This window comes from Girardinichthys multiradiatus, chromosome 7 (assembly GCF_021462225.1).
Source record: "Girardinichthys multiradiatus isolate DD_20200921_A chromosome 7, DD_fGirMul_XY1, whole genome shotgun sequence".
In the NCBI taxonomy this organism is placed as follows: domain Eukaryota; kingdom Metazoa; phylum Chordata; class Actinopteri; order Cyprinodontiformes; family Goodeidae; genus Girardinichthys; species Girardinichthys multiradiatus.
Window position 1 is genome coordinate 26232337 of NC_061800.1, and position 15799 is coordinate 26248135.

At 42.2% G+C, this 15799-nt stretch overlaps 1 protein-coding gene across 1 annotated transcript in view; it reads right to left on the minus strand.

Annotated features, from left to right (window-relative positions):
• LOC124871244 (calcium-binding mitochondrial carrier protein Aralar1-like) overlaps nucleotides 1-15799 on the minus strand; it is a 28543-nt gene that overhangs the window by 672 nt on the left and 12072 nt on the right. The window contains exons 9-17 of the mRNA XM_047370393.1: nucleotides 14692-14776; nucleotides 11163-11244; nucleotides 7557-7715; nucleotides 6645-6697; nucleotides 6379-6459; nucleotides 3115-3255; nucleotides 808-946; nucleotides 412-570; nucleotides 211-301 (exon numbers count right to left, since the gene is read on the minus strand). Of these exons, the coding sequence (XP_047226349.1) occupies nucleotides 211-301; nucleotides 412-570; nucleotides 808-946; nucleotides 3115-3255; nucleotides 6379-6459; nucleotides 6645-6697; nucleotides 7557-7715; nucleotides 11163-11244; nucleotides 14692-14776 (990 nt within the window). The remainder of the gene's footprint in view (nucleotides 1-210; nucleotides 302-411; nucleotides 571-807; nucleotides 947-3114; nucleotides 3256-6378; nucleotides 6460-6644; nucleotides 6698-7556; nucleotides 7716-11162; nucleotides 11245-14691; nucleotides 14777-15799) is intronic.

Below are 15799 nucleotides of genomic sequence, written 5' to 3' on the forward strand. Positions count from 1 at the left end.
ACTTTCTTTCTGATCTGTCTGCTGTGTTCCTTGGTCTTCATAAGCTGTTTGTTCACTAATGTTCTCTAAAAAACCTCTGAGGCCTCCAGAGAAATAGAGACTGACTTCAACAATAATCAAGTAAGTAAAGTGTGAGCTTTTTCAGGGCGTTGAGATGTACATGAAAACCGTGGAGAAGTTTGTTCTTATTTCTACACCTAAAGTACTTACTGTCCACCAAAGTCAACGTAGAAGAATCTCTGTAGCAGCTCATAGGTCACCAGGGTTACACCAAACTGCGGTGATGATCTGAAGACACGAGCTAACGGGAGGTAGAAGTATACCTGAGATCAACGACTGAACAGTTTATGTCATCTGCAGTCACCGTAGCAATCGCAGGACGATGAATGAGTGCATGCAGGACTGCGTTACCTGCTGCGCCCTTCCAAAACGCCCTGAAGCCTTCCTCTTTGAGGATCTTCCTGAAGCAGTCGATGACGCCGCTGTACGTCGTCTGGCCCGCCCGAGCCGCCACCTGGAGCCTGGTTTTGATGACATCTGCAGGGGTCACCAGTGACGCCGCCGGTACGCCTTGTTTGTGGCACAAAGACATAATGTTGCAGTTTCGGTATGCACAGGCAGTGTCACACAGAGACCGAAATGGCTATACCTTCATGGTGTGACGGGGAAAAAAAGCCATCACACTATAGTCTATTGATGGGGAAACAACAGGAAGGAAACCAACATGTTTTTTTTTTTCCCCTCTGAGCCGATAATGTGACACGTTTCTTTATAAAACCACATGGTGCCGTCCTCCCAGATGTTTACCTGCTATAGCTCCGGCAGTAAGCAGCTGCAGCGCACCCAGCCTTCCATCGTCGTCCGCCAACTTTTCCTTGGTGTGGGCATAAACCGGGAAGTAGATGGCAGAGAAGGGGATGTCACGCAGGAAGCAAGCTTTGGCTCCCTAACAAGAAAAAAAGAAAAAACATCTCATAAACAAATGCATCAGCTCAAAGACTGATGGATGAGGAGAGACAGAGGTAAGGCTGGTTTGTCTGCAGGGCTTAAGAGGTTCGGGGAGCTGATGTATTCTACCTAAGGAGGGGGCTTAAGTATTGATGATGGAGCTGAAGAGCCCCAGGGGGGGGGCTGAAGCACCGGGGCTCCGGAGACAGATCCATCACGGACCTCTGTGTGTCAGCTTCTCTTACTAAGAGGAAGCCAATGTAAAAAAGAAAAAAAAAAGCTGTAAGTAAAGCCACACGGATCTGGAGGCGACCAGTAGCAAAGCGTAATCCCTCACTAATTTGTTGTTGCTTGTTGGCTGCTGAACCATCTGCATGTTTAACGCTGTTTTGGGAGGCAGCAACCAGTCAACAACACCATGTTCGATGTTAAGGTTTCTGTTTCTCATCAAAATTATGTCCATGTAAACATAATATAACTGCTTCTACAAACAGAAGAGTTTGAGCAGCAAAAACTTGCAAAGATGAAACATATTTAACCTTATGAGGTGTTTTTTGTTTTCAACTATTATTATAATGAACTATTAGAAGAAAAATTATCTTGAATGAGCATATTTCCAATATATGCTCTAATAAGATTTTAAAACCCATTGAATTTTTTTAAATAAATCAATAAATGTCCAACTTTTGTTATAATCAGATGAAATGAACGAGCTATTAGTACAGAATATAACAGCTGATCTCAACCGAGGATGAGAAATGACAGTTGAAGCGCTGCAGCGCCTTGCAAAATATTCATCGCACTTGAACTTTCTCATATTGTCATGTTGCAATAAACTGAGATTTATCCTGTTGTATGTGATACACCAAAACACAGTGGGGCATAATTGTGTAGTGGACAGAAAATCATCGATGGTTTTCAATTTTTTTAATATTTAAAATGTTTTTGAACATCTCAAGGAGCAATGTTCAATTTATCATCTAAAAATGGAAAGAGTTTAGCACAACTGCAAACTTACCAAGACATGGACGTCCACCTTCCCTAACAAGCTATAAGGCCATAAGTAGCCGTAAGGCTCATGGTAACTCTGGAGGAGCTGCAGAAATCCACAACTCGGGTGAGAATCTGTCATCACAAAAACTATTAGCACTCCACAAACCTGGCCTTTATGGAAGAGTAACAAGAAGAAAGCCATGAGAGGTCTGGTTTGCAGTTTGCTAACAGCGCACACATACTGTGCATCACACATCACCCTGAACATAACCCCATGGTAAAACATGGTGGTGGCAATTGTGCTGTGGGGATGCTTCTGTTCAGCGCTGACAGGAAGTGGTCAGAGTTGACAGGAAGATGGATGGAGCCTAAAATCAAGGCCACCCCGGAAAAAATTTGTCAGAGGCTGCAAAAGACTTCAGATTGGAGTGCCAATTCAAGACAAGACAACCACTCTAAATATACAGCCAGAGCCACAATAAAATGGTTTACATCAAAGCATATTTATGTGGTAGAGCGGCCTAGTTAAAGTCAGCCCTTAATTCAATTGAGAATCAGTGAAACACTTGAAAATGGATGTTCACAGGTGCTCTCCATCCAATCTGACTAAGGGTAGCCTTTGAGAGAGTAGGCAAAAATTTCAGTATTTAAGTGTTGTCTCGGGTGGGCAGAATAAAAGTCTGAAAATCTGAAATGTGCATGCCACACTTTTTAGATTTAGTGTGAGAAAAAAACATGTTCCATCCACTTCGCAGCTATGCTCTACTTTGTGTTGGTCTGTTGCATAAAATCCTAATAAAATGACAAGTTTGCCAGTTGCTTTTAGTGTTTTACAAGTCTATGGTATTCAGAATGTTTCCCATTTTACATTTTCCAAAAGAAAATAATATAATTGAAATATAATAAATGGGCACAGTGATGTCACCTCAGGTTTAGCAGGTTTTTGAGTTACAGATTACACATGTACTTGTTTGGTAAATTTTCTGAATGGGATGCCAAATATGGCCCAAAAAACTGGGTGAGATATTTGGAAATTTAAATTGGCAAAAGTGTGGAGATGTGTAGAAACCTTATTTTAGGTGCCAAAGTGAATAGAAAACTAATATTATTGGTAAGTTGTTCCACTGCGCCAACTGGACTGTGGATCCTGCAGACATCGTGGTGCTGACCCACCTTGTAGAGGCCAAGGAAGCCGAGGTCCCTCACAACATTCAGGGCGCTGACCCGGGGGCCCGTGGTGATCTCTCCAGCCACCTGCAGACGGATCTTGACGATCTCCAGAGGGTTGGTGAAAATCACCTGAGAGGCTCCGGCCTAGAGTGCAGCACACACACACAAATATAAAGCTGTTTACATGCAGACATTTTGGTTTTATGAGTGGGTGTGTCACCTTAGGGGTGACCTCTGGGTGAGAACCGGGATGGTGTGTAAGCATTTTTCCCCCTTTACAGGAATTTTAAAATCATCTCAATAAACTTAAGCACAAAAGTTGCTTTATTTTCACCCTCGGATCTGATGTTTTCCGAACGGCCTTGACAGAAGGAGGAAAAAGCCGTCATTGATGGAGGAACAACTGGGGTCACAGGAGCACAGAGCAGGAGAAGCCACCGGCTCATGATTGGGTGGCTCTGACCCTGGCACCGGCCCTCTGCCCCCGCCGCCTCCCCCGAGGCACCTCCTGTGGCTGGGTGAGCGGCCCGGCCTGGCCTCGCCCCCGCACACTTCCCTAATTCAACCCTTATTCCCAGGGGAGAGCGCTGAATCACCGGGACAGTCCAGGAAAGCGATGCCCCGAAGGCACGGCACCCTCTGACTCGGGCACATTTATCACCCTCCCCAAATCTAATCAGGCCCCAGGATGGCTGCCGCTGACATTCAGGGCAGGGGTCTTATCTGTAAACATCCGAGCAGAAGGCTAAAAAAAGCTCATTTTCAAAGCGGAGGGGGGAATATCCGCTGCTCTGAAGATTGATGCACTCATCTCCTGTCTTTCATCTTCTGCAGTGATAATTCAGCGAGTTATCAGATTAAACTGAATTTAAACTTTCATGCATGTGTGTGTGTGGGACAATTAGCAGGAACCCCCCTCAGAACAAATTAAGGAAGCCCAAACTTCTGGTTTAAAGCTAAGAACTGAAACACCCTGGTTGTCCTGTGCGAAGACCTGCACCGGGACCACGCCACGGGTTTGGACCCCGTTGTCAAACTCAATCATGCTGAGCTAGACCCTGCTTCATCCAGAACCCTCCAGGGCCTCTTTCTCCAATTACACTCTGACAGGGGTCACAACCTCAAAGACCCCACTCCTCTCAGTCCAACCTGCAGGCCTTCATACCCTCAGCCTTTCTCATATCTACGCTGAGTGATAGAATTACATGTTTAATCCAACGCTGCTCTCAGAAAATGTGACAGGGCTGCACATCGTGTAAAATAAAAAATGACAGCTGATTTTGTGCTGTTTGTGAGGGATTCACGGTCTAAGGTTCACCATGAGACATCATTAATGAGTCATGACATGACAAAACAGACTGATAATTATAGTCTGATAAAAGCAAAAACAATAAATCACATTTTCTCACAATTGCCCATCCAAACTGAACAAAGCTCCCAGTGATGGTGAAATATTGGATTTTCTTCAAAACGTCAAACTACTTCCGTTCATTTCCTTTCGTACATGAACCAACACACAGCCAGATATCTTTCTGTTTCTTGAATATGCACCTCCTCATTCCAGCAAGGTGCATTTTTACAATCTTTCCTTTTCCACCTTTGAAGGAGTCAAGGTGAATGTTTCAAGCCTGTTAAAATAAATAATAAAGCAGGCTGACAATAAGCCTCTGGAATGGTCCTGGCCTCAGTCCTATTGAAAACGAATGGACTGTAGTTAAAAGGTGCCTCAAAAGCCAAGAAAACAACCAGTTTAACCGCATGTGACCCAGTCTGCCGGTAAGAACGGTCAAATATCCGTCCAGAAATAAACCAGAAGCTCGCTGATGGCTACAAAAAGGGTGTGGAAGAGATTAGATTTTCTGACAGTTAACAAAATATATGTTGGGGTGTACAGCTGGAACCAGATATTTACCCTGTACTTACACTCTAAAAAGATTTTCTTTCAAAGAATTAATATTTTCTTCAAAATCAAGAGTTTTCACACAGTACATCTTTAAACAAATTGGGAAAGCCCAAATGATGTCATGGCTTTGTAAGCTTTTGATAGGTTAATTTACAACATCTGAGGTAAGTGGAGCCACGCCTGGGGATGTTTTTTTAGGGCAAAGCCTCAAACACACTGGCTGCTGGTGTGACATCATGGAAAACAAATCAAACCTGGAATTTCTTCAAGCAAGTATAAACAGCATGAGAATGTCCAGCCATCATGCTGTTGAGGAAGGTAACAGGTTCCAGGTCCCATGAACCCAAACAGTTGTCGTAAACAGGGTAATGTAGATGCAAGTTACACTATATCTCTGGTCCCAGCTGCTGTGTTTAGTTGGGTCTTTTTCCTGAGTGAATCCACTGACAGATGTATGTATATTCTATGTATTTAACAAGGGAGTCCAAAGTGTGGTGCCTGTAATGGTTTTGTGTGACCTGAGCTCACAATTTAAGAATAGTAAAAGTTTGACCCGCCAGACCATCGGTTGATACAGACAGACCCTTTTGAACATTTTTAGGCCCAAACCTTCACTGATGTAAGGGCATTGAAATAAGAGGCAAACTAAAATCTTCTTACCCTAGCACTTCTGCAAAGTGCTTGGGTGCAACGGGGACTATGAGTCCTTGACACAGCCGCCTGGGCACACTCATTCATTAAATTGAGCTAAATGCTGCTAGCAACAAAAAACATTCAGTTTCTCTGAGCCTTGAGTACTTTCAACGTTACCATTTTGGCCCGTGCACAAAAATGTTTGGACACATCTGCCATAGAAAGTATTCCTGGCGCAGTGCTTCTCTGTCTTTTATCGGGCATCTGGTTCTGCTGGAGAAGTTTCTCCTGTTAAAAGGGGCTGGTTCCTTTAGACTCTGCTTGGTCAGGATGGAGGATTGCCACAAAGTCAGTGTCTCGATGCAATCGGCTGGGCTTCCTTAGATAGATCTCTATATACCAGTTGGCAATATACTGAGGATTGAATTGGCGGAGTATGTAATTTAAGTGTGCATAAGCTAAGCACACTGCAGCCTGCAGTGGCCTGCAGCTTTTTGTTTGTTTTTCCAGTAGAACTGTGCAGGATAAATGTCACATTAAAGGTCAAAACATTTTTAAACGGTTTATCATGGTCTCCTTGTTTACATTACAAAAGCTGGTCACTTTAACAGGGGTGTGTGGAGTTTTGAGAGCCACTGTAAAGGGAATTGATGCACAACATAAATGAATTAAGCTGAATTGAATTGATTACATTTTTATCCCTCTTAGTTTTTGCATCATCTAATACTTACAGATCCACCAGCAAGAATCTCTGCAAGAAGAGGGATGGTATTATCTTGTGTGGTGAACTTGTCTCTCACAAAATCATTCACCTGGGGAAAAAATAAAACAAAAAAGGAAGATATTCAGAGCGTAAATGAGCCAAATGAGAACCAATCTTTAAAGCACGACAGTAAATGTAACATGAGCTGCAGTCAGATCTTAGATTGCTCAGGTTCTTTCATTCAGAGACTCATTCACAGCAACTTTTTTTTAGCTACACGGTGGAATGACTTACCGTGAGTTTGATAGCTTTCTCTGGGGCGACGCCGATGAGCTGCGGGAGGAGACCTGCAAAATATTATTCATAGAAACAATCTAAATACCTTACGGAGAGAGAGAGGGAGAGACAAAGTTTGCCCTTAGATGAATGCTCATTTTTATCTCAGCTATATGAATACATCCACTGACAGCTGAAACAATATGACCAGCAGGGTTCTGGGGAGCCTAAAACAAACCTGTAAATATTTACAGATGGTGGCTGATACATGCGATGCATCGACACACAAAGGTCCCATTGAAACAGCACAAAAGTCCAAAAAACGGTCGCTCCTGAATGTGGGGTCGGCTTGATCCAGCTATTGGTGGGGAACAGAGAGAACTGTGTGGCCACGGACAAGATTAAGGGGGGAGTCTGGGTGCTACAGTGGCGATAACCGCCATGCTGTTTCAGCGCCCGTCCTTCATCAAACCAGATAAAGTTCTGAAGGAGCTGCTGAGTGACCGCTGCTGGTATGCGGCCAGAAAACAGCCGAGCGTGTCTGTCTCTGAGTCGGTCTCTTATCATGAACAAGAGGAGGGTGCAGAGGGAGAAATGAGACGCTGCAGCGATGGAGGCAGCTGTAGATGGCAGTCTTGACTTCTGTCGTGAGAAGCAGAACCCGGCGGCTTCAGCACTATTATCAGCGACCTGACAGAGGCAGATCAGACGGTACATGAATACCGCTGGTCGTTTTCCCTTAGGGAACTCTCACAGGTACAGAGATAATGAAAACCCCTGGCTGTTGCTGAGCACAGAGGGCAAAGGATTCTGGTATCAATTAGAAAACCATGCTCCTGATATTAGCACCCTGACACTTTCCCTTCACGTGGGCTGCTTTGCACGACATGCACATGCTGGTGCTGTTAAAACCTGTGGAAATGTAATCACCTCTGTAAAATCCAAAGACGCCCTCGTAACGGAGCACTTTCTTCGCGCAGTCGAAGCTGTTCTTGTACATCAGCTCTCCCACGAAGGAGCCTGTGGAGCGCTGGTTCTGCATTCGAGTCTTCACCAGGTCGATGGGGTACACGGCCGTGGCGCCGGTGGCTGCAGAGCAAACAAACGTTCATCACTTATTCAAATCTTCTTTTCCCCGCAAAAAAAAAAATAAAAATCCAACAATGGGAACTGCTTATAATCACATTTCTTTTAAAGAAGACAAGCAGGATTAGATCACCTGGGCATTAGTCTTAATGCAAACCATCCTAACACACCAATTCATTTGTTAGACACAAAACCTTAAAGCTACAGTGTGGGTGAGACTTTTACATTCACTTATCATGGGTGGAACAACTTTTTGTTTTCTAAAAACACAAACTGGAGACACATCGGATTTTCTTTAATCCTCACAGGGTGAAAATAACACATACAGGCTCAAATATTTACATTCACTCCCAGTAATATTGAGAAAAATGTCCCTCAGCAAGCTGCATCTCAGCTGTGGATTTTTTATACCAACCAACAAGCTTCTATCATAATTCTGGCTGGCCTTCATTCAACCAGGCCGCTCCCATTAAGATCTAAAGTCTCTCTTTCAACGGAGACCTGACCAAGAGGGCAGAAACACAACTACATTATAATTAACAAAATGAATTCTTATTTGCATTAAAAACATTTGCACACCAACGAGGTGGATTGTGGTGATTTTACCATAGCTTTGAACTTAAAGTAGCAACAGCTTGAAGCTGGAGTTCAGTCTGTTATTTCTTCCATGCATTTGGTGCCAAAAACCTAAATGCTTTCTTGCCCAGAACAGTTCATACAGTGGGAAGGTAAAATTGGAGAGTACTTATGGATCATAGGTTGTAACTTCCATGTTTCCTCATAACAAGACAGGTTAGTTTAAATTGGTTGGGGTTGTGCTATAGACCCGACTTTTAAGCATATTCCATGTATTTTTAATCGAGGCCATTCCAGAGACTTAATGTTAGCCTGCTTCATCCATCCCATAACCAGTTTTAAGGTTCATTTGGGATCATTGTCCTGTTGGACCACCCTCTTGTCTCAACGTTTTAACGATTTGACCCAAACTCTCATCCTCAGTTAAATTAAATTTGTTTTGTTGTTAAAGAACAACTCGGGAACCATCAAAGATCACACCTATTGTTATCTTGGAGATGCTGGATCCTAGAGCCTAGTGTTAACAACTGAGATTTGCAGCTGCCTGCGTGGACCAACCAAATATATTCTGGTCAGATGTGAGAAAATTTGGGTTATTTGGCCACAATGATAAGAAGAATGTTTGGAGGAGTCAAGGCTTTCAAACCTAAAGGATGTAAAGCATGGTGGTGGCAGCATCATGCGATGGGGCTGTTTTGCTGCCAGTGGTGGAGTGGATGGACAAATGTAGCATGAGGACTACTTCTAAATTTAGACCAAGACATAAATCAGAAGGCTAGCATTAAGCTTCTTGAATGGGCTCGACCTCAGACCCATTGGAAAAAAATACTTAAAAAGCAACAAACCAACTTAATTATTTGAACTCCTGCATTTCTGAGAACATGAGTGGTTAAAAATCCACCATTATTTTTTTACTATAGTTTACTGACTGTATCAGGCCTCTCCTGGACTGAGATGAAATCTGGAAATTGATGGCATTTTCCAGCCTGTTCTGTCCAAAAGCAATCCTGAAACAGTGACCCATGCTTATATTACCTCTAGATCATTTTAAACACACTTTTTTTAGAATGAGGCTTTTATTGAACATCAACAACTGGTTCACAATGCAGCGGCATCAATCTAGGCTTTCTTTACTGGCTTCTAATTCATTTTGGAATCCTTTTATACATTTTCAAGTCTTTTAAAAGTTGTGCGCCGTCTTTCCTGTCAAAACTTCAACATATATACGGTTAAGACCAAAATATCCATCCATCTTCTGACTCCAAGTAATATTAACGTTTCGGAACGGTCCAGATTCCTGATATGAATCTTTTTCAAGGACGTAAATATTAAGTTTTATTTTTAAAATTTGACACTCCTTTTTTACGTCGTTTTTTTAATCTACTGAGAGATGCCCATCTCAATACCCATTAGAAACAAACTTGTTTGTTGAATAAAACAAATTTTTAAATCTAAATTTGACAGAGGAAATGAATAAGTTGGTCCCATCTTGTTCAATAAGATCAGCTTCGAGAGGTTTTTGCCGTTGCAGATATTACATTTGGAACGCTGTGACACTCCAGATGTTACAATCATGTTGTATTTATGTGACTATAAAAAGTACATACAAATCCATTGAAGTGTTTATATTGGCTATGTGACTGAATGTAATAAAAGACCCACAAACAAAACTACTATCCTGAAAAATGAAACGTATCCATTATCAAATAGTGTACTTCTGTAGCTACAATAAATAGTGCAACTGTACCACTGAAAAGCACACAATAACGGCATTCAGTACATTTATTTAAAACAAGATCGATATTTACTGATCATGGAGCAAACAGTGGAGAAAATTAGTAAAAGTAACAATCCCAGCCATGCTGTAGGTTTCTGGGGTTTCCAGCCATCAGTAATTTGTTGTTGTCATGATAAAAAAAAACAATCCTTATCACAATAAAAAAACGTTGCAGAGATAAACGATACGATAATTGGCCATCCCTACCGTCAGTGGTTGGTTTTAAATCTCATTTGAAAACTCAACCCACAGTGAGACCTCAACCACCATTTTATTCTTTCATACATGTGTGTATGTTCCATAGTCAGGCTTGGTAGTCATTTTAAAGTGTTTTACAAAGAAAATTTTATGTTAAAATGTTATCCAGACAGAATTGCAGACATGCAACCTGCAAAAGGGACATTTCCTGAGATTTATACTGCAGTGTTTATTAAGTTGTTTTATTATCCTTACAATTTGAAAAATGGACAGCTCAAATGCATCTTTAAAAGCCCCAAATTGTAATGCCATTCATGCTAATGACTTGTTCCTGTAACCCTGAGTGATGCTGAGGTCAACTGCAGTAAATCCCTGCTCCCAGCTGCACATGCTGCATCTTGTCTGACATTAATTGTTGGTGGACTGACTCTTCTTAAACATGCAAAGAGCCTAAAAAAAAAACTCATTGAAACTCATTGCAACAAAGAAATAGCAGTTTACTGTAATGTCTTGCGACAGAAATCTCACTCAGACCCCGTCTTAATCGGCTACTGCTGAATGACGACTGCCCAGTCTTATACACCCACAAAGTCAGAGTGCGCTCCAGTCTGTGGGGCGGTCATGTCAGTGGTTCCTTGTTTCTGGTCCCTCCAGTGTAATTAGGGAGGGAGATTCCAGAGAGAGCGGTTCCGGAAGATTTGTGTCATTCCAAAGCTCCGTCTCCAAAGACAGCCTGGAGCCACCGGTGGCACGGCAGCACAATGCCCGAGCCTCACATCACAGCCCTTCTCCCCTGAAACACAATGGCTGGGCCCCGAGGCCTCAGTTGCCCCAGTCGGGCCGGCTAAGGTTACCCCTCGGAACGGGCCGGGGGCCTCCGCCGCAGACATGTCACTCACCTCCAGCGATTGAGCCCAGGGCAAACCTGTAGGCAGATTCTGCAGCCTGGAGCCAGACGGATCGAGACGTTTCGTGAGCGTGCTGTATGGGAGGAAAGAGACACCAGCGGTCAAATGGATTTGGGGAAAGATGTAGACTGGATCACAGAACTAATCATGAATCGGCTGGCTATCAAGCCACAGTGAAACAGATACATTGTGGAAAGAAAAATGTTATGGAGCTGGAATGCGGACGTTTCATATACAGTCTGCTCCACCAGCAGCCAGTATTAAATGTCAGAGAAAGATTAGCTCTGGGTGACTGTGTGAACCTGTAGCTGGGTTTTCCACACATGCTCCATCAAGGAGGCTGTGATCTAAACATTTGGTTTCTATTTAAGAAGTATAATTTCTCTCCTATCTACATCATCACTGCATTAGTGTTTGATGTTCTTTGTTTCCACTGGGGTGCAGGGGAACAGATTAGCCGACAACCCTTTTCCATGTTCAGATAAGAATCTACATAAACACATTTCCTCGTAAGAATATTCACACTCCCTGGGCTTTCCACATTTTTTCACTTCACATTCACAAACTTTATTGTGTTTGGTTTGGGATGTGATGTGACAGACCAACATAATGTAGTGAAGTGGAAGCAGTGCCGGTTCCTGCATGAATGCTGCCATGGATGAGCCCAAAGCTTCTGAACTACGGCTGCAGCTGATGATTATTTTGACAATCGATTAAACTGTCGACTATTTTTTTCGATTAATCGATTAATAATCAGATAGCAAAAGTTGCTTAACAGGAGATTTTTTACAGAATTTGAACCAGGTGAAGCTAAAACTATGCCACTCGAGGATTTCTGGATAGAGAATATTTACAGACAAAGAAGGTTTTTAATCTTAAATACCTAGAGCCTAATTACTAATTACTGCTCTGAGCGGGTTGTTTTTTCAGCAAGTTGCATGTTTTAGAGTTTTAGAGAGTATTCTCCAGTTAACGATTATTTGATTGCTAAATTAGTTGACGATTATTTCAGTAATCAATTAATCACATTAAGTGTTTTTGTCCTATTCTGAACCCAACACACCCAAAGCCCCAAAGGTCATCATTCTGCAAAACACCGTCACCTTTTTTTTCTGTCACTTATCACACATTAAGAACTGAAAAAATGTTGCTCTGGTCTTTAATAGAGGTAGGCCTGTTTTGACAAATAAAATAAACCTTTCACAAATCTCAAACTGTGTTTAATAAAACAGTGCATGTGTTTTCAATTTTGCACTACAGACAATAAATATAAAAAATTAAATAGCCTTTTAATTTAGTCATGGCTTGTGAGCTTCATACCATTAACCGGCTTCAGTGTCATTAGCCACTAGGGGGCGACAACTATCAGTGACTGGACCTGCCAACTGTAAAAAAGCCATAGAAAATTTGTTTGGGGTAACTGAAAGTGCTAATGGCGCCCCTCTTATCATGCCGCCCAAAGCGTAGACCTATACCGCCCACATCAAAAACCAGCCATGAGTGAAAGTAAAATGGCTGATGGCTTTCAAATTTTTGAAATATAAATAAGAAAAAGCATTTTTGTCATGTCTCATACCCATAAATAAAATCCAGTGAAACAAACTGTCTCCAGAAGTCACCCAATTAGTGAATAGAGTCCACCTGTGTGTGATACATACAGCTGTTCTGTGAATATTTTGTAGGTTTGTTAGAGGACATTAGAGAAAAAATAGTTCAAGACTAAATTTAAAGATCAAGAACTGTATTGTCCCCAAGAGGCAACTTGGTTTGCAGCCACCGAAGAATAAATGCAAAGAAAAGTACAAAAATTGTTCAATTTCAATGAAGACCAAGGAACACAGCAGACAGGTCAAGGATGAACATTTGGGTGAGTTACAGCTGGGTTAAGGTAAAAAACGATATACAAGCTTTGAAGGTCTTACAGAAATCTGCCCAATCCATCGTCCAAAAATGGAAAAGGTGTGGCATTACGGAAGATCTACCAAGCTGTGGCCGTCCATCTAAACTGACAGGCAATCAGAGAAGCTGCCAAGAGGTCCATGGTAACTCTGAAGGAGCTGCAGAGATCCACAGCTTAGGTGGGAGAATCTGTAGATTGGACAACTAGTCTTGCAAATTTGGCCTTTGTGGAAGAGTGAAAGCCATGAAAAGTCCATTTGTAGGAAAGCGGTCTGGTGGGATGAGACCAAAATGTAACCTTTTGGCCTACATGCATATCACCCTGAAGACACTCTTCCCACTGTGAAACATTGCTGTAGTAGCATCATGCTGTGGGTATCCTTTTCTTCAGCAGGGATAGACAAACTGGTCAAATTTCATAGGAAGATGGATGGAGCTACATAAAGGGACAATCCTGAAAAAAATCCTGTTTAGAGGGTGAAAAGACTTTAGGCTGGGGCGGAGGGCGGCCTTACAGCAGGACAACAATCCTAAATCTATCCAAACTAAGCTTAGATATTTCCCAAAGAAGTATGGAGACATTTGTTTTGATTTATTTATTCTGTGTGAAAGATTTATAGCTGTAACTGCAGTGAAAGGTGGTTCTGAATAGTGTTGACTAAAGGGGCCTGAATAAAAATTTACACCACATTTTACAGATTTTTATTTCTCAAAACTAATTTTGAAAACCATGCATGATTTTCCTTCTCTCGGCTGCTTTGTATTGGCATACCACACTAAATCTTAACGAAATACATTGGAGTTTGTGGTTGTAACTCAACATGTAAGCCAGTTCAAGAGGTGTAAAAACTTTTGCAAGGCACTCTATAACAGCCATAATGAAAGTTAAAGTATGAGTGTGCACAGGTTGGGGGGTGTGAGTAACTTCCCCCAGACTAGACGTTAAGGGAGTGAAGCAGATCGCTCTTTTCTTCTTCCCAGATGCTTCCATCGAGGGCCGCATGCTAACAAGATCGAGGTCTTGATCAAAGGCTTTAACCAATTAGTCTACTTCCACTGAAGGGCAGGCTTGAGAATTACAGCACCCCCCCAGAAGGAGTCAAATTCCAGACCTCTGAACATGAGTCTCGGGAGCACGAGTGGCCTGAAAGCTCTGACAGAGCTGTGTTATCCGGTGGAGGCAGGAACTATTTTGTTCTCCCACATCCACCTTGCCTCCCACTCCCCTCCTGCCATTAGCAGACTTCGCTAAAGGCTTCTAAAACTACTCAAGCCCCACGGTGATAAAAGCCTCTTATTAGCGCCTCAGATGTGTGATTGCAGCTGATGCGTATGTGCAGTCGTACTGAATAAAATAGGAAGAGCCTTTCATAGAGAGCTGCAACGCAACAATCCATTCCTCTTCTGTGACTATAATTGGTGTACTTTTATCTGGGAGTTTAAGAAATGCACTTCACAAGGGAAGAAAAACATGGGCTCTCTGCTAATTCAGAGCCCGAACATGTTGCCTTCCTTTGCTCCTTTTTCTGAGAGGAAAGCTGAGACGGAGAGGAGGAAAAGGCTTTGATGAAAGGCAAGAGGAGGAGGATGCAAGGAGTATTAGAGAAGTCACTCAGAATACCTGTCTCTGGGTCTCAGCTAGGTGGTACGGCATGGCTCCTTCCTCCAGCGGGGCAACTCTCTCGATGTCTGCATTGTTCAGCCGCCTTAAAGAAGGGAGACCGGAGAGTTAGGCCAGGAAAAAAACCCGCATCTCCACTGAGCTGCAGCAGCCAGTGATGTAAGATTTTCCAGTCGTTTTTACTACCAAATAAATTGAAGTTATTGCAACTTTTATTCTAACTTACAAAAACAACATACAAACAAAGCTGGATAAACGCCAGAGGCCCAGCAGGTAAATGAAAGTGTTTTGTTGCTGAATATTTGAGACAAAAATGTTCCCCGCTGGCCTGACGCATCATAAAGTCTGCATCCATGTTTTATGTTTGTCTTGTAAAAATAAGCTAGTGGAGCCACTGTTACTAAACTAAATGGGCATCAACTTCGTCTTTGCAGCCAATAAACAAGACCTGTAACATATTTATTCCATTTAAGCAAGAATAAAAAACAAAAAGTTTCATGTGTCACAATATCTACAAAGAAAAACATGATCTAATCGTTTTTATTTGAAGCCACAATTATTCCTACTCTTCCTCTACACAGACTTAGGCCAAACTATGGATTAAACACCTACATAAAGTAGTAGTTTCCAAGTGATTATTGTGTGGAATATTATAGCTACATGCATTTCTGCTCTTTATAGAGCAGATCCAGTAAAAAATGTGATATTAGATTATCCAGGTTGCCTACTCAGGCAGGTAGCCTGCAGCAGGCTTCTTTACAGTAGTTTTGCTTGTAGCATGCCGACGTTTAGAGTAAAAGATGGCGCAACTTTAGATTTCACACCTAGACATGTTTTTTGCAATTAGAAACATTTCGTGGAAAATATCTAGAAGCCTCCTTTCTGCCAGCTGACCAGTAGTGCACAGCAACAGTTTTTTACATCTACATATTTTTTGGCATCTCATTAGATTGTCTTTACAGATAATCCATCACCATGATTTTACCACCTCCAAACTGCACTATTGGTGTGCAGTGTCATTCCTGCTCCAGATATGGTGTGTGCAACAACCAAAGACGTTTATTTTTGTCTCATCTGACCAGACTATATTTTTGGGTATTTCAATGGC